The 18,739-nt window shown below is 57.0% G+C and overlaps 1 protein-coding gene across 1 annotated transcript; it reads left to right on the forward strand.

Annotated features, from left to right (window-relative positions):
* The first annotated feature begins 3,965 nt into the window (after positions 1-3,965).
* On the forward strand, positions 3,966-17,470 carry MYLK2 (myosin light chain kinase 2). The gene is made up of 13 exons (XM_086701936.1): positions 3,966-4,109; positions 4,206-4,305; positions 4,776-5,304; positions 6,223-6,524; positions 8,077-8,182; positions 8,782-8,875; positions 11,100-11,209; positions 11,294-11,435; positions 13,967-14,037; positions 14,177-14,305; positions 15,100-15,252; positions 15,443-15,575; positions 16,505-17,470. Exons 2-13 carry the CDS (start codon positions 4,254-4,256, stop codon positions 16,583-16,585), a joined length of 1,902 nt encoding a protein of 633 aa, XP_086558062.1. The 5' UTR covers positions 3,966-4,109; positions 4,206-4,253; the 3' UTR covers positions 16,586-17,470.
* The last annotated feature ends 1,269 nt before the right edge of the window (positions 17,471-18,739 follow it).

Consider the following 18,739-nt stretch of genomic DNA (forward strand, 5'->3'; position numbering starts at 1 on the left):
AGCCCCCCGCTGGGCTGGGAGGTTTCCCCGCACCCCTCCCCTGTGCCTGCAAGAGAGCAAATGAGAAGAAGCCCGGGGACTCCCAGGGCACAGCTGGCGGAGCTGAGCTTAACCCTGGGCGAGCTGCAGGCAATCCCGCGGACCCGGAACCAGGCCAGCCTCTCATCCCAGCGGGGGAAGGACTGTGGAGGAGCCTGTGGAGGAGCCGCAGGGACAGCTGAGCCATCTACCTGGGGCGTCCACAACATTATCACGCTGCCAGCACTGTGCCAAGCGCTCTACATATACCGTGTGCTCCCTAAAGCTCCCAGCCACCCTGGGAGAGGCAATGGGGCAGAGAGGTGATGCGCTGAGCCTTGGCTTAGATGGTTCAAACCGAACTCTGTGAGTCTGCCCTGTGACTCAGTTTTCCTGTCACATCTGTGAAATGGGGATAGAAGAACTGACATTTATACAGCACTTAGAATGTCTCCTCCCTGTGTTCTACAGGCTGTATATACCTCCCCCTATGAGGGAGGTGCTCAAACGTGACTGCATTTGTCCAAGCCTCAGTGGCTGATCTCAGAGCTCCTAACCCTTGCCCTGGAGATGTGTTGTCACAAAGTTGCTTACCCTGGGGCCTCACCCTCTTACCAAGAGTTTAAGAGAGGCCAGTTATTTGGGAAGCATAACAGTAACAAATGTAGCAAATAAAGCCGCTTATGTTGTCCCAGCTCGGACTTTGGTCTCGACAGGAGGTGGTGCTGGATTCAAATCTGAACAGTTTGCAGCTACTCAATGGCTGTGTGACTTTTGGGAAGAGTCCCTTACCTTCTCTCGGCATCAGCTTCTGCATCTTTTTTTTTTTTTTTTTTTTTTACGTTTATTTCGAGAGAGCCAGCGTGAGTGGGGGAGGGGCAGAGAGAGAGAGAGAGAGAGAGGGAGACAGAGAATCCCAAGCAGGTTCTCCGAGCTGTTAGCACAGAGCCCAGCGTGGGGCTCCAAACCACGAACCGTGAGATCGTGACCTGAGCGGAAACCAAGAGTCAGACGCTTAACCTACGGAGTCACCCAGGCGCCCCCAGCTTTCGCACCTTTAAAATGGCCTGATCCTTGGCCCTGGAGTCCTTTGTGAGGATCCAGTGAGCTGCGTAAAGCCCTTGGCAGAGTCAGGCCTGGCACTTAGTGTGCACCGACTCAGTAACTGATCAGTACCGACAACCAGTTAGTAACACGGGAATGTCAGCAAGGGCCATCATACTAGAGAGATCCCACAGACCCCGTCCGGAGCCCTGCTAGTCAGTCACTTACTCACCAAACACTGACTTGGCAAGTACACTTTGTGCTGGGGACACACGTGAGCACCATAAAGCCCCTGCCCTCGGGGGGCTCCCACAGACTGTCAATGGTGGGATCAGCCTGGAGCTGAAGGAGGCCAAAGCAGGAGCGTCCAGCGTTTCAAGCTAAACCAGAACATGCTGTGGGAACCACCAAGTAGGGTGCCAGGGGCTCCCAATAACAGACATGGAGAGGAAGCATTTCGGGGGCGCCTGGGTGGCTCAGTCAGTGAAGCGTCTGACTTCAGCTCGGGTCATGATCTCACGGTTCGTGAGTTTGGGCCCCGCGTCAGGCTCTGTGCTGACAGCCCAGAGCCTGGAGCCTGCTTCGGATTCTGTGTCTCCCTCTCTCTCTGCCCCTTTTCCTCTCTCTCTCTCTCTCTCTCTCTCTCTCTCAAAAATAAATAAACATTAAAAAAAATTAAAAGGAAGCATTTCAACCTTCAGGACGCCATCAGACCACAAAGGGGATACCTGGCAGGGAGAGGAGGGCAAGACACAGGCCGGAGAAGTTTTAGGGAAGAAAGAGGACTTTGGACTTTAAGGAAGGACATTTCTGGCTCCACTCCTTGCAGAGTGACTTTGGGCAAGTTACTCTTTTGATCCCCGTCTTCTATTCTAGGAAATAGGATGGAAGTGCCCCACAGAGTGATTACGAAGATGAAGTTTTCAGACAACATGGAGACAGCTAACCGCAGGCCCTCAAAAAAAAAAAAAAAAAAAGAGAGAGCTCCTTTCCTGGGTTCAGATCCTAATGCAGCCCCTGACAAGCCATATGGCTTTGGATAAGCGACTTAACTGCTCCGTGCCTCAGTTTCCCCATCTGAATAGTACCTAGCTCATTGGGTTGTTCTGAATATCACACGAGTGGATCTTTACAAGAGCACTGGGAACAAGGCCGTGGGACACTGCTGAGTACTAGACAGGCGTTCGTGAGGATTTTTGCTTCCCAGAAGAGGCAGACTTTCACCTGGACCTCGAAGGAGGGACACGGAGGACAGGTGGGCCAGGAAGGGCAAAAGTCACCAAGACTGGAGAAGGAACTCCAACTTCGGTCTTTATTAGTTTCTGCCAACAACCCCAACATTTGCTTCCTTAAAAAAAAAAAAAAATCACTCATTTTGACTGGTATTCCGTTCACATACTTCACGGTCCAAATAGAAAAAGTGAAAGGGTGTGCAGTGTTGTCTCCCTCCTACCTCCGATCCCCCGTTTCTTCCTTACGGCCCCAAAGACATTCTTACCTGAATACAGTGAAAGTTTGTGTGTTATCATAGAGATCACCCTCTTTTGCCCCGATGATAGCATATTCTGCACATGGCTTTTTTTTTTGTTTGTTTTGTTTGTTTTTTTTTTTTTAATTTTTTTTCCACGTTTTTATTTATTTTTGGGACAGAGAGAGACAGAGCATGAACGGGGGAGGGGCAGAGAGAGAGGGAGACACAGAATCGGAAACAGGCTCCAGGCTCTGAGCCATCAGCCCAGAGCCCGACGCGGGGCTCGAACTCACGGACCGCGAGATCGTGACCTGGCTGAAGTCGGACGCTTAACCGACTGAGCCGCCCAGGCGCCCCTGCACATGGCTTTTTTAATCGCGCCCCCCCCCCCCCCCATTTTGGAGATGGCTTCGTATCATTTCGTTCACAGCATCCTCGATCTTTTTTACCGCTCCGTGATCTCCCCCTTGCTTAGACGTGCTGCTTGCTTTGGTCACTTCCGCCCCCCTCCCTCCAAGGGCAGGGGTGGTTTCCTCCACATGGGAGAGCACGGGTGGAGGGACAGGATGGTCGCCACAGCGAGGACCTGAACCCAGACGCCCACTCCAGGGCTATTTCCGGGACACTCAGCTCAGCCAGTTCTCAAGGTCCCCCTCAGAGACAGGCTCTGGGCAGGCAGCCCCTGGATGATGGAAGACTCTTTGGATACCTCTCCTCATCCCATCTCAGCTTGATTATCTCGGGCCTGAGTGGCCCCCAGGTCACCACCGCACTGGAGGACCCTTGCAAAAGGCTCTCCAGCAGCCCCCTCCTTCCAAACAGGCTTCGGGGGAGAACGAATCTGCTTGGTGGGGTGGCCCTGAGCACTGACCGTCTCGCACTGCTGCTTGGGGCAGCCTCTGTCTCCCGGGGAGCCCAAGAAAAACATATCTTCAAAAGAAAAGGCTTTTAGGCCCATGGGCATATTGAACAAATGTCCCCGAGACAATTTCTTACCCAAAGATGCCCCAAGTAGGTCTGGATGCCAGGGGCAGGGATCATGGGCGCAGAGCTGGGCAGGGGGGTCAGGGTGAATAGCCCCAGGCCTGCATGGCTCTAACCAGCTTCTGGGAAACCCCAGGAGACGTGGCACGCAGGTGGGCAGAGCCAGGGCCCGACCTGAGCATAGCCTTGTCCTCCAGCCCCGCCCGAGACCCCCTGGTGTGCCAGGTCCCCTTCCTGATCCTGTCCAAGCCGGTGACACCAGGCAAGGCCTGGGAAAAGGCTGCTCCCTCAGGGCCCCAGATGCCCCCCTCCCTTTTCTCTTCCTGCTTCTCCCAACACTACTCTCCCCCCCCTGTCGGTCTGTGGGAAGAATGCCGTGTCCTCTGAACGGGGGCCAAGAGTGACAGGTGGTGGCAGTCCGAGCTGCATGGCCCCTGGTGTAAGAGATCCTCTCCTCCGTCCCCGCCTCCCCTGCCCGCGCCCCTGCCTCCGCCTCTGCCCACCCAGCCCAATCCCTTACAACTGCCCCAGGACTGCTTCTGGGCAGCCGCTGCAAGTCAGACGGCCCTCAAGTTGCCCCTCTCTGCTCCAGGTACCTTTCTCCCCTCAGTCAGCTGGCCCTGGCTCCTCTCGGCCAGACAAGAGGAGGAATCTGACAGCCTGACACACCTCACTCTTCTTTCTGCAGCTAGAAAGACTTGAGTTAGACAAGCAGAAGCACACGCCTCCCTACCTCATGGCGACAGCAAACGGAGCAGTCAAGCTGGGAATCCAGAGCCCATCGACAGGTGCCAAGCTGGGGCAGGAGACAGAGGGAGGAGCCTGGGAAGGGGCGTTTGAATCCAGGGCTGGGCCCGTTCCTCAGTGGGAGTTCTGTGCCCCAGGCCTTTTTGTATGGCGTATGAAAGACCCAGAAATTACAACTATCTCTGGGTGATGTTGGGCTGGGTTGAGGGCCTGCATGAAGCCCTCCTTGGAAAGAACGGGAAAATGGGAAGCCCCCATGCATGGCATCTAAACATCCTGGGCAAGGGACAGTGGGGGCATCAAGGCGCATTAGAGGACCAGAAGTATCCCAAAAGGGCCTCCCAGTTCCCGGCAGCCCATCTCTAGAGCCCATCAGATAGCCCCAGAGGCTCAGTGGGACCAGCATTTGCAAATCGCTGCCTAGGTAGGGACCTGGGCCCAGAGCTGGTCTCTGGCCAGCCTGGCTGGGGGTGGTGGGTGGATCCTGACTGGTGTCTCACTTCCTTTGCAGACAAGGCACCTAAAGGTACAGCAGGTGAGGGACCCCCGGCTACGGAGAAAGAGCCTGGTCCACCAGATCCAAAGAAAGGTCCTGGGCCGCCAGATGGGAAGAAAGAACCTGGCCCCTCAAACCCAAAGGAAGAAACCAGTCCCCCGGATGCAAAGAAAAAACCTGGGCCCCCAGACCCAAAGAAAGAACCTGTTCCACCCACCCTGAAGAAAGACGCCAAAGCCGATGCCTTAGAGAAAGGGGACGGGTCCCCGGCCCAACCCTCAACGAGCAGCCAGGGCCCCGAGGGAGAAGGCGACCTGGGTGGGGGCCCCGCGGAGGGCAGCGCTGGGCAGGCAGCAGCCCTGCCCCAGCAGACCGCGACAGCGGAGGCCAGTGTCAAGAAGCCCAAGGCCAAGCAGGAGACCTCAGGCAGCCAGGGCCCCGGAGAGCCCAAGGTACACAAGAAGGCAGCCGAGGGCCAAGCAGGGGCCAGGAGGGGCTCCCCAGCCTTTCTGCACAGCCCGAGCTGTCCTGCCATCATCTCCAGGTGAATGCCCCCTGTCCGGCAGTGGGGACGGGTCTGAGGCTCTGGCCCCAGAGGTCATGCGTAGCTCCTCTGTTTTGGGCTTCGTTGTCACCATGTTCAGTGTTAGATTGGGCGGTTCTGAGTCAGTCTAGCATCTGTCCTGGGCATTGGCTCTACTACCTTGTGCCCCTGCAGAAACCAGGACGTGGTGAGCATTCATAGACACCAGAATGTCAACACAGAGAGGTCCTCAAAGACCTCTTCTCTAAGCATCTGGAGTCCAGAGTTCCCCCTCCTCCATGAACTTGGTTCTAGCCAAGGGCAGGACTGAGATATCAGGGCGGGGGTGGGTGGGTGGGGAAGATAACTTACCTTCTTACTATAATGTGAAAAGATGACTAATAATCGGATTGATAGATCATTACTAATACTTTCATAAGCATGATATAGCACCAGTCTTAGGCAATCTGTTAGACTTAACCTGAATGCTAACCACATGAATGATATTAGAGATGTATTGTAAACCACAGTAGTAACACCGTATCAGTCAGAATTATATATTAATATCAGTTAATACCTTGATATCATTGATACGTGATCCATTGAATTACCACGGTCTTTGTGAATCAAGAGCCACACACTGTCCCTAATTGTAGCCACATAACGATTAACCAAAACAACAATCCTATTAGTAGATATTAATGATCTATTAGTGCATTGATAGTCAAGATAGTGACCACAGACATTTATGGTACTATTAATGTCCCTTGACTTCATTCAAAGTGAATTTGGATGCATCACCCCATGCATTTGAGGGAGCGGTGGGGGGTTGTATTAGCTCCAGATTGCAGGAGAGGCTCTGGAAGCATCGAGACCTCCCGGAGGCCAAAGCACAGCTCTGACTGCTAAAGGCATCATCTCTGCATCGTCATGTTCTAGGCCCGAGAAGCTGCCGGCTGAGAAACCCCCAAATGAGGCATCAGAGCTCATCTTTGAAGGGGTGCCTGTGAGCCCCGGCCCCGCGGATCCCGGGCCAGCCACGGTGGCAGAAGGAGGGAAGGACATCCCGGCAGGCAGCCAGAAGGAAGCAGGAGAGAAGGCTCCAGGCCAGGATGGCCAGGCTAAGGTGCAAGGGGACACCTCAAGGGGGATCGAGTTCCAGGCTGTTCCCTCGGAGAAATCGGAGGTGGGGCAGGCCCTTGGTCCCACAGCCAAGGAAGAGGACTGCTTCCAGATTTTGGGTAGGCCAGGGGCAGGTTGGGGACTGGGGAGGGAGAGGGGCTCCCCAGATGTCCCCATGTCTCCCAGTTTGGAGCACTGTCGTATAACTCTAAGAAGTACAAGTTCCTGGTCCCTTCGGATGGAGAAACCGAGGCTTGGGGAAGGGGAAACGTAGCGAGTGCCCCAAATCCACAGCCTGGACAGGATCTGTACCTGTCCAAACAGCCCCACTCCAGAGCTCACTTTTTGCACTCTCTTCTACTTTGTCTACAATGGGGTTGCGGGGCGGGGGGGTGGGGATTAGGCAGATTTTGGAGCAGCACCAACTCTCTGGACAGTGGAATTTAAAGTCAGTCTGTAGAAGAGCTCAAAGGCCAAGCTTTGGTAGTTCAACTGCATCCTGGAGGGGGTAGGGAGGGTCATGAGAGCCATAGAGGGTTCATGAACTGAGGAGCACAGGTGTATGTGTATGGGAGCAGTGACCAAGGAAGCTGGGCACGTGAGATGGGGCAAGACTGTGGAGTGGCCTTAACTGATGGTCAGACAAGGAGCTGGGGGGTTAGTGGTCTATTAAGGAGGAGACATAGAGCATGAGTGGGCTTGGGGATCAGCTGAGTAGGGAAAAGGCTTGGGCAGGGGTGCAGCAGGGGTGGGGGTGGGGTGAGATGGGGTCAGGAGAGCCCAGAGTGTCCTGACACCCCCCTCCTCCAGGCTGAGGTGCCATGGAAGCCCAGTCAGCCCGCCTGGTCAGCGGCACGGTGCCACCCAGACAGGGTGGGAGGGCCTGGCGGCTGGGCAGCGGCCAGGAGCACTGCCTCCTCCCCCAAGCAGCAGCAGAGCCTCTGCCCCGCCCCCTTCAGAAATCACATCCTCGGGGTGACGGGACCTGAACAACCTCCAAGGGCCGTCAAATGTATCACCAGCCCGGCTTCCCTGCTGCCTCTTGCTATTTATAAAGAGGTTTCCATTCCCGATGACTCAGCCTGTGGGCCGCCAGGGCCCGCTGTTCCCCGTCGTCACCGCTAGGTGGCAGCCTCTCCCTACCAAACACGGCCTTCCCTGTCTCCTCCCGCCCTCGCCCTGCCCTTGGGCGGTGCCCAGCTCGGGGCAGCTTGTGGTGTTATTAGAGGGGATGGTAGGCAGGTCCAATCACCTAGCCCATCATTCAGACATAGTAACGCTGATCTGGCGCTCCGCCATTATCGTCCCCACCCCACCCCACCCCGCCTTTTTTTTTTCTTTTCTTTAATGGAAATGCAGATAGCTTGGGATGGAGACTTCCTACTTTATAATGTGGGAGGGCCCAAGAAATCCAATCAGCTGTCCCCATTGTTGTGCCAGGAGAAGCTGAGCCCCCTCTGACAGAGTCCCAAGGCCATTTTGTGTGTTGGTGGCAGAGCTGAAACTGGAAACTGGGCCCCCTAGCCCCTATCCTGGAGCCAGCTGTCCCCCAGGTATCATCACTTGGTGAACTTTGCTGGATGGGGCCCAGGCCAGGCAGGAGGGGGTGGTGCGGGGGTACATCCTCAGCAGCTCCTGCCACCGACTGATGGCTCTGTTCTGCCTCCCCAGATGACTGTCCGCCACCCCCAGCCCCCTTTCCCCACCGCATCGTGGAGCTGAGGCCTGGGAACATCCACAGTCAATTCAGCCTGAACTCCAAGGAGGCGCTGGGCGGGTGAGAGCTGGGACCCGGAGCCCCTGGCCCACAGGCAGGAGCACATCGAGCACCCAGGGCCTCACGTCTTTCATGTACAAGGCCCCCACACACCCCGACTGGACATGATCTCTGTGGACACAATTACTTCTACGTGGTTAATAACCCCCACCGTACGCAAGCTGTCACGTGGGTTGATATGCACTCACGCCCCCGTCTCTCACACAGATACACCATCGGCCATTCAGTGTTGCCCACAGGAGATGAATGGTATTCTCCTGGCTGTTTCAGTTTTAGGCACCACCCTGACCCCCGCAAGGTGCTTCATAAAAAACCCCGCAGGTGACTTGCCCAGGGCCCCAGGGCCCATGCTTACCACAAGCCTGTGAGCTGTCACGCCAGGGGCCATCCTCTGGATGAGCCGACCTGTCCTGTGCCCGTGGTTTTTGTGGCTCAGCTACTGTCCCTGCAGTGGAGCTCATAGCTTCCGAACGGAGCCAGGCTGGCTGGGACAAGCGTAACGCCACAGAGGGGGATCCAGACGGGAACGGAACACAAGCCCCCTACCTCAGCCCTGTGTCCCCGGGAACCCCTTCACTCCCAACCTCTTCTCTCTTCAGCGGCAAGTTTGGAGCAGTCTGTACCTGCACGGAGAAAGCCACGGGCCTCAAGCTGGCAGCCAAGGTCATCAAGAAACAGACGCCCAAAGACAAGGTAGTAGGGGCTGGCTGCATGGGAGTGTGAGGGGGTCCTTGGAGTGGGGAGTGGGTACCTCTCACCTCCCTCTACCCGTATGTCTGCACCAGGGGTTTGCTGTGTGGACCTTGATGTTGCTGAAGGGGTCACTCAGATAGACAGATGGACAGGCAGACAACCCTGCCACAGGGCCTGAAGCCCCTACCCATAAACAAGACGCCTCAGTTAGTGAACTTATCCTTGCGACTTCCCCTTCTAGGCACAGGACATTCAGGCCTTCTGTTTGGTTCAATTCAGCAAACACTCATGAGTGTGGGCTCTGGGCCAGGCCCTGTGCTGGGCCCTGGGGGTCCCCAAGGGAAGTGAATGTGGTTTCTGCCTTCAGGGAATGCCGAGGTAATCAGGCCCTGTCTAGAGCTGTGCCTCCACACCCAGCCCGGCCCGGTTCAGAGGAGGCCGAGGGCAGTGTTTATTTAAGGAATGAGTGAATGAGTGAATGAATGAATGTGGGCAGAGGCTCACGTGAAGTGAGGGAGGGAGTCAGGTGTGTGAGGAGGTGATGACCGTCTAGCAACCTGTTGTGGTGAGGGCTGGAACTCAGGAAAGCTGGGGCAGGGGGTCAGGAAGGGGCTGTGGAGAAGGCTCCTGATTCAGCTGGCGGGTCTCTCTAGAACAAAGGCTTGAAGCAGAAGCTGATTCCGGTGGCGGGGCAGGGGAGAGAGTTTCAACCAGAGGGGAACCGTGAGGGGGAAGGCCTGAAGGCCAGAAATGGCAGAGACCTGCTGGGGGCCCTTGGGTTGAGGCAGGGGAGCCGAGAAGTGAGCTGGTGGGCATTCGAGGCAGAGACCCAGCACCTGCAGAGGCCTGGAGCCTGGGAAGAGCATGAAAAGGAGCTCCAGAGGCCTGCAGCCCTGCCCCTCTGTCACAGCTCTATGCACGCTGGGAAGGCGTGTAGTTTCTACGTGACTCTGCCTTTCTCCAACTCCCCTACTCGACTGCCGGGTCTCCAGGCCTCTGTCATAGACCTGGCTCGGCCTAGACACTCAAGACACATGTGCTGTGGACATTAATTGGAGTCAGCTCTTGACTGCTTTCTTCCTGAGTACTTTTCCTGGGCCATTCGCTGTGCCAGGTGCCGGGGACACGGTGGTGAAGTCCGTGGGTCCCTGTCCTCATGGGCTGACAAGCTAGAGAGGAGGAGCAGACAACTAAAAACAAGCACAAAGCATGGCGTCAGGCACTGAGACGCGCTAGCAGGGAAAGTAAAGCGAGGCAGGGTACAGGGAGTGGGGGGCCAAGGGGGCCATAAAGATAGGGTGGTGAGGTCAAGGCCTCTCTGGGGAAGTGACGAGCACGGTGAGATACGAATGAAGGAGTAGAATCGCAAGGAAAATGGGAAAAATTTGGGCAGTGACGTGATGCTGGGGGGCAAGGGGGCGGGCAGGGGGAGAGGCTTGATTTGTGGCATCTGGCAATTTCCCTGGTGTCAATATTCCTACCGTGGCTGATATCAAGCTACCGGTGTGACGGGTGGCTTTCAGCCTCTCTGAAAGTGACAGTTTAGCAGCCTCGACTAGGAAGGCAGTGATGGAGCAGGTGAGAAGGCACTGACTGGGTTTGTAATCCAAGAGGGTTTCCTGATGGCGGGTGTGAGGGAGTAAGAACGCGGGGAAATCTGAGATAGCCTCTAACTTTCTGTCCTGCGCACCTGGGCCAGGGGTCATGCCCTGTTGCTAATAGGCAAGCTGAGGGCAGCTCAGTTGTGGGGAGGGGGCCGCGTCGAGGGTTTCATTTGGACCTGAGAGACTCCACATGTCACTTGGACATCCAAGGGGAATGGCAGTTAGGCATTTGCAGCTGTTGGTGCCTGGAGTTCAAGGGTGCAGTCAGAGGTGGAAGTACGCATTTGGGGATCAATTACATTTGGATAGAACGGCAGGTACTGGGGCTTGAGGAGGATGCCCGGGGAGAGTGGTGAGCGGAGGACTGGCCCTCGGGCACCCCCGTGTTCAGGCGGGAGGAGAAGGGGAAGATCTGGCAAAGGAATGGTGTCCCAGCAGGAATGACCAGGGGTAAGGACACAGTCTCGGGAGTGGGGAGAGATAGGAGGCAGGGAGGCCAGCAGGGAGGAGGCCGGGCAGTGGTCCGGACCTGACAGGTCCAGCCAAGGGCAGAGGGGTGGAGGGTGGAGGACAGGGAGTGGTGACACTCAGGTGGGGCCCCTGGCTTCCCTGGTCCCCAGGAAATGGTGATGCTTGAGATCGAGGTTATGAACCAGCTGAATCACCGCAACCTGATCCAGCTCTACGCGGCCATTGAGACCTCGCACGAGATCGTCCTGTTCATGGAGTAGTGAGTGCTGGCAGTGGGGCAGGGGACCGGGTGGGGGTGCCAGCCGGCCCGGAAGCAAGCTTGTAGAGGGGTCTGTGCACACAGCATCGAGGGCGGCGAGCTCTTCGAGAGGATTGTGGATGAGGACTATCAGCTGACTGAGGTGGACACCATGGTGTTTGTCAGGCAGATCTGTGATGGGATCCTCTTCATGCACAAGATGCGGGTTCTGCACCTGGACCTCAAGGTACTGGAGCTGGGGCCTCCTGGGAGGGGTCAGGAGCAGCATCCGACCACCTGAAACCTGGTGGCAACCAGCTATCCCTCCGCCCCTCCCGTCGGTCCTTCTCTTCCTCCCTCCATCCTTGTATCTATAGATCCCGAAGGGTTTATTGAGTCTTCACTAAGTACCAGGAGCCAGGGCTACAAGACAGAGTGAAAGAGACTTGGTCCTAGCTCTCAGGGCGTCTAGTCTAGTGCTAAGTACACATCTCTTACAGTCCTGGGAGCCCCAAGCGCACGGTCTCACGCAATGAACTTGCTAAGTGTTGCTAACGCGTCCACCTCAGTGCTGGCCCCTTGTAGCCGCCGCGAGTGTTTATTGATTCATCCCACAAGTATTTGTGGAGGGCCTACTCTCTGCCAGGCAGTGTTCTAGGTGGTGGAGATCAGGAGTGAACAAAGCAGATAAAAACGCCTGCCCTCCGGGAACTTATGTTCCAGAAGGGGAGTCAGAAAAACAAATCAATTACGTATAGCATCAGTGCAGCAACACACACGTGATAGGCACTAACAAAAACGTTCAGTGAGAGGATATTCACATCCCTCCTCTGACCCTGCTCAGTAACTTGCAGGTAGGGGGTCAGGGACAGAGCGAATCGGGTTTATGCATCATGCCAGCTGTGGTCAACTGGAGCTCGGCGATGCCGGCCGTGGTGCAGAGTAAGCAGGGGCAGCGTGAGTGCTGGGTGTCACGTTTGCAGGATAATCGGCAGGGCTGGTGGAGAATACGGAGCATGACCACTGCGGTGGGTTAGCACTCGCTGGCCTCGTGGATAGTCCTTTCGCTCATTCACTCGACAAATATATATCGAGTACCTGTGCCGTGCTAGGCTGCTTCTGTGCTGCTGTGCACGGTGCTGGGCACGGGCGTTACCATAGGGATGGCGAAGGACACGCCCCTTTCCCCCGGGGGGCCTGCAGGTTAGTGGGGGAAACGGACCTTCCTCAAATAGATCACCTGAAACCGGAAAAGCGTTGTGAAAAGTACACGAGAGTAACGGGGGGAGACGTACGAGGTGAACTTGGAGGAGCATGCAAAGGCCAGAGCAGGCCCGGGGCTGGCCAGCACCCTTACCGCGGGCTCACTTGGGGTCAGACCTGTTTGGGGCGTATGCGCCTTCCGACAGCCCGCGGGGCGGGTGTGCTGTGAGCATCCGCCCTGACAAGTGAAGCCAGGAGAGTAAGGAGATGCGTTCCAACGGGCCAACGTGGCGGCAGGGAATCTGAGGGGTGGTTGTAATGACCAAGGGCCCAGAGGGTGGCGGCCGGGACCAGTGGCAGGGACGGAAGGTGGCCAGACGGTGGCTACATTCTGAAGCTAGAGCCAGTCTGATTTGCTGAGGGTTTGGATGTGGGAGGGGGCAGAGGGCAGGGAGAGGAAAGAGCAGGGTGACTCCTGAGTTTCTGGCCAGCGCTGGTGCCTGCACGTGGCATTGGAGGCCTCCCGTTCCCCCCCCCCCCCAACCCCGTGAAAGCCACTGCCTCTGGGGTAGAGCAGGGTCCCCAGTTAAAATGAAGTGCCCTGGGAAGAAGCTCATTCTGAAGCCTCTCTATCCTGAAATGTGTTTTTTCAGGAGAGCAGTACGTTTCTCCTCGAAGAGGGGTTTTGTGGTCAAGTAAGCTGGGTGACCCATGGCCCGACGGCCCTTCCCAGGGCTCCTCGAGAACTCTCAGACCAGGAGGAGGTCTGAGTCTGTGTCACTTCCCCCAAAAGATCACACCCTGGGAGCTTTCTTTTCTTTCTCTGTTTTGTTCGAACACCAGGTGAGCGGGTGTCATTAGTGTCCTGCTCTGAGCGGATGCCTCGGTTCAGAAAGCGCCTTCAGAAAGCATGCTGTCAGGGTGCTCTAGTCAAACGCTACAGAGCCCAGATGTGTAACGGGGGCCAGGCCAGGGCCGTGAAGGCCCCCGGGGAACCAGGGGACTGACTAGCACCCGTCGGGGATCACTGACAACTCACCCCGAGCGGTGTGTGGCCATGAGGCGAGGGCTTCTGTTGTTTCGGGAGGTGCAGAAGATCTGGAAAGCAGGGTTTTTGTGTGAAGTCTCCTGCCTTTGAACCATTGTTAACTACCAAAAATGTTTCTGCCTTGCAATCTCAGATTAGCCCCGTGTCCTCGGGTTACAGGAGGAGAAAATGGAGGCCCAGAGCAGGGAGGGACCGGTCTCACAGGAACTTCACTCACACACTCGCCTGTGCTGGGGCCACAGGATTCCCAGGAGCCTTGGCTGAGCACCTACCCGGTGCCTTAGTTAGACATTGGTGGGGGGAACAGGGAGGCAGGGAGGGGACAGTCCTTGCCCTGGGAAAGTCCCTCTCTGGGCTGCGGGATCCTCATCTGTGCCTGGAACAGGCAGGCCCGGGGGGTCACTGATCGGCCGCCCACACCGGCAGCCTGGACTCTGCTCCAGAGAGCCCGAGACATGGGTGGACCTGGGTGGGGACGACGGGTGAGCCAGGTCAGAGGTCAATCCGGGCCACCCCCTTCTCCTCAGCCAGAGAACATCCTGTGTGTCAACACCACGGGCCATTTGGTGAAGATCATTGACTTTGGCCTGGCACGGAGGTACCACCTCAGTGGGGGCGCGGGGGGAGAGGGGAAGGGCAGGGCAAGCCTCTGAGGTGGGCAGGGGGCAAGGGAGGAGCGGAGGGTGCCGGCACACGGGCCGGGGTCTGCACTCTGAGCTCTTGCTCTCACCCCCAAGGTATAATCCCAACGAGAAGCTGAAGGTGAATTTTGGGACCCCAGAGTTTCTGTCACCTGAGGTGGTGAATTATGACCAAATCTCCGATAAGACAGACATGTGGAGTATGGGGGTCATCACCTATATGCTGTGAGTCCTGAGAGAATGTGGTCTCTGTGGGTACTGGGCATGTGGGTGGGCAGCTGGGGCCAAAATTGGCCCTGGGGTCCTGGTGGGGTAGGTCCCATCTCTCCACTCCCTCAGGAAGGGGGTTGCTGGGGTTGGGAGTGCTAGGGAGAACCAAGAGAAGGGAACTTTGTACCCATTTTATAGATGGAGAAATGAAGGCCCCTAAAGGCATAGTGTCCTAGCCTAAGGCTCTGGACAGCAGACCTTTATGACTCAGGGTGGGGGCAGAGGGGCAGCAGACATCTTTTATGCACTCATCATTCCTCTTCTCCATTGTAACCTGGGAAGCTGGGATGATTATGCCCATTTTACAGATGAGAAGAGTGAGGCTCAGAGAGGGGAAGTGACTTGCCCAAGGTCACCCAGCCAGTCAAACCCAGGTCTGTCCCACTCAAGAAGCTGGGGGTCGGGGCACCTGGGTGGCTCAGTCAGTTGAGTGTCCCACTTTGGCTCGGGTCACGATCTCACAGTTCGTGAGTTCGAGCCCCGCGTCGGGCTCTGTGCTGACAGCTCAGAGCCTGGAGCCTGTTTTGGATTCTGTGTCTCCCTCTCTCTCTGCTCCTCCCCTGCTCACATGCTGTTTCTCTCTCAAAAATAAATAAAGATTAAAAAAATAATGATAAAAAAAAAGAAGCTGGGAGTCTTTTCAGCTCATGGTGCTGCCTTCTAGGGTCTGCCTCCATCCCCTGAGCCCCCAAAGGTGACTCAGGGTCCCCAATTTCATCTCCCTGCCCCCTGACATCCCCTCTCTCCAGGTTGAGTGGCCTCTCCCCCTTCCTGGGAGACGATGACACAGAGACCCTAAACAACGTTCTCTCTGCCAACTGGTACTTTGACGAGGAGACCTTTGAGGCCGTGTCTGATGAGGCCAAAGACTTTGTCTCCAACCTCATTGTCAAGGACCAGAGGTGAGGCTCACCCCAGGACACAAACCCCGTCTGTGCAAGCCCAGTACTTGCGTGCCTGTGTGTGTATGTGTGTGTGTGTGTGTGTGTGTGTGCGCGCGCACTGCAGGGCAGGAAGAGGGCCGGGCAGCGGCTGGGCTCTGGTGTTTCGCAGGCATTCCGCCCATCCTCACCGCACTGCCCCCTCCCACAGGGCCCGGATGAGCGCTGCCCAGTGCCTCGCCCACCCCTGGCTCAACAACCTGGCAGAGAAAGCCAAGCGCTGTAACCGCCGCCTCAAGTCCCAGATCTTGCTTAAGAAATACCTCATGAAGAGACGCTGGAAGGTACCACTGGACACGGTGGGGAGGAGGGAGGGGCTGCAGGCGGGAAGAGCTCCTGGCACCAGATCCCAGGCCCCACCAGCCCTGCCTTGGCAGTTTCTATCGACCAGGCCTAGCCCTGTCTGGAAAACAGGGTTGGCTTTTCTCTCTCTGTCCCGGGCTGGTTCCTCTCCTGGAGTAGTGACCCTCCACCCACCCCCTAGAAGCGTCTATCACTTCTAGGCATGGGGAACACACCAGTGGACAAAAGAGACAAGGATTTTAATTTTTATGGACTTACTTTGGGTAGGCGGGGGGGGGGGGGGGGGTTGGATATTAAAAGAGGTTAAGGAAGGGCTCTAGAAAAGAATGAGGATGCTCAGGAGTGCCAGGGGAGAGGTTGCATTTCCTAATAGGGTGGTCAGGAAAGGCCCACTGTGAGACAGCATGTGAACAAAACACCTGAAAGCAGTGAGGAGTAAGCCATGCTGGTACTGGGGAGAAGAATGTTCCAGGAAGAGGGAATAGCCGGTGCAAAGGCCCTGAGGCAGAAGCGTGGTTGGCAAGTGTGAGGAACAGGTGGGGTGGGCAGTAAGGCTGGAGGGGAGTAGGCAAGGGGTTAGGGAGATGAAATCAGAGATGGGTGGGAGGCAGGGGGTGGAGGGACTTGTTGGCCATAGCAAAGGGCTTGTGTTTTACTTGGAGCGAAATAGGAGCCACTGAAGCATCTAGAACAGAGAGGTACTCAGGTTTGGCTGCCATACCTGTTGAGTAAAGGACGGCGTCCTGGAAGATACGGTATCATGGCACCTCCTGTGGCCACTCTGGGTACTGCACCCTCCCTCCACCTGGCCTTTGGGGAATGAAGGAGACCTACTTAGGGGACGCTCTGCTGGACCACAGCTTCTCCTTTGCCCCGAGGCTGACTGGGACATTTCTCCCTCATCCCTCAGAAAAACTTCATTGCCGTCAGTGCTGCAAACCGCTTCAAGAAGATCAGCAGCTCGGGGGCACTCATGGCTCTGGGGGTCTGAGCCCCGGGAGCGCCTGAGGCCTGGACGCAGCTGCACAGTGGCCGGGGCTGAGGCCACACAGCCCAGAAGGCCAGAGAAGACAGGCCAGATCCCCAGGGTGGGCTGGCTAGGACAAGGCTGCGCCAGGCTGGGAGGCTCGGGGCTCCCCACGACCCCGCGCAGCGACTGCTTCCCCGACGTGAGCCGCCTCAGATGTGGCCTGAATCGATCCTGCTAACGCCTCCCCAGACAGGGCCCTCCCCGGCCCGTCTGTCACAGCCCAGATGCCACAGGCCCTGTTGTCCCCTCCCTGGCTCCCCCTCTTGGAATTGCTACCCCCGTGACCCCTGCTTGGCCTCACCTGGGGCATCCCTGGCCGGGGCGTGCTCCTAGCTGGAACTGGAAGGCTGGGGGTCCCAGCACGTGGGGCTTCTGCGGTTGTGGATGGGAGGCCCTTGGTGGGGCAGGAAGGCAGCGAGGCCAATTCCTGAGGCCCAGCTGCCAGGGGAACAGAGCAGGCTTTGTGAAAGAGGACCTCCATGCCCCCGCCCGCCTCCCCGCTCCCAACAGATAAGGCCTAGTACACACCATCTGGCCCGGCCCGGCCCGGCCCCCGCCCACCTTCCTTACGACCACCAACACACAGGAACTCCGTGTGAGAGAAGGACGCCCAGCCCAGGCCTGGCGGAGGGTGAGGGGAGAGGCCTGGGGGACAGGGAGACCACCCCCAAGCGTGCCTGAGGGCCAGGCTGGCCCAACCCAGCCACTCTGGACCCTCATCCCAAGGGTCATCCGCGGCTTCAGATGATGGGGTCAGCAGGCCCAGGAGGAGGGGGAAAGCCATTGGGCAGTCCCCAACCTGCTCTCAGCTTGTGCCTTGTAAATAAATGTACAGGTTGGATGTGGCTCCCTTCCCTGTGTGTGTGTGTGTGTGCCCGCACTCGGGTGAGGTCAGAGGGTGGCGGGGTGGTTACCAGCGCAGCCCCGGGAGCCACACTGCCCAGCCCGCGATCGGGGCCAGTGGCTTCCCTACTTTGTGCCTCGGTTTGCTCATCTGTCACAGCACCATTATTGGATGCTTACTGTGTGCCAGGCTCCAGTCAAGTGCTTGTATGGATGTTAACTCATTTCTCTCTCACTGTAAGCTTATGAGGTAGATATTCTTATTATTTCTTTTAAAAAATTTTTTTAATGTTTATTTTTGACAGAGAGAGAGAGAGAGAGAGAGAGAGAGACAGAGCATGAGTGGGGGAGGGGCAGAGAGCGAGGGAGACACAGAATGCGAAGCAGGCTCCAGGCTCTGAGCTGTTAGCCCAGAGCCCGACGCGGGGCTCGAACTCACAGACCGCGAGATCACGACCCGAGCCGAAGTGGGGCTCTCAACCGACTGAGCCACCCAGGGGCCCCAATATTCTTATTATTTCTATTTTACAGAGGAGAAAACTGAGGCTTAGAGAGGGGAAGGAACTTGAAGGCTATTCAACGGGTCAGAAGCTGGAGCATGAAATGAACTCTTCTGTCCCCCAGAGCAAGGCTCTGCCCATGCGCACACCCTGCTTCTCGCCAGAACAAGGTGTGAGCAGAAAACAGAGGCTCCGGGTGGCATCAGAAGTTCGGGCAGGACTGTGGTGCCTTCGCTGGAGCTGCAGAGAGGGGATGCCTGCGGGGGGGATGAGGGGGAGGAGAGAGCTGTTCTCTACTCTTCCCCGTGGGCCACAGCCTGCTCCTCCCCAGGCCTGCATACAATGCAGGGGAGGGGGCTCCATCTGCTGGAGAGGGCAGCCCAGGGGGCAAGAGAGCTTAACACTAATAGGGCACAGCCTTTCCGGCTGTGAGGACAGCTGAGTCAGAGGTGGGACTGGCCTACGTGGGACAGCAGGTCTGCCTGCTTGGGGTGAACTGGTTCCAGCAGGAATGGCAGGGACAGCAGTTCGCACGCATTGAGCCCTGCTGGGTACCAGCCCTGGTCCAGCTCTATGTGTTCATGATCGCACTGATTACTCATGGTGAGCACGTGGCAGGCACTGTGTTATGTCCATTTCTCAGACGGGGAAACCAAGCCTCAGGGAGGTTAAGCTACTTTCTCAGGGTCACACAGCTCGTCGATGGCAGAGCCAGGATTTGTACCCGGACTATGGGGCCCAGAGCCCCTGCTCTTAACCGTTACACTGCCTA

This window comes from Puma concolor, chromosome A3 (genome assembly GCF_028749965.1).
Source record: "Puma concolor isolate L17-30 chromosome A3, mPumCon1.1.hap2, whole genome shotgun sequence".
Lineage (NCBI taxonomy): Eukaryota > Metazoa > Chordata > Mammalia > Carnivora > Felidae > Puma > Puma concolor.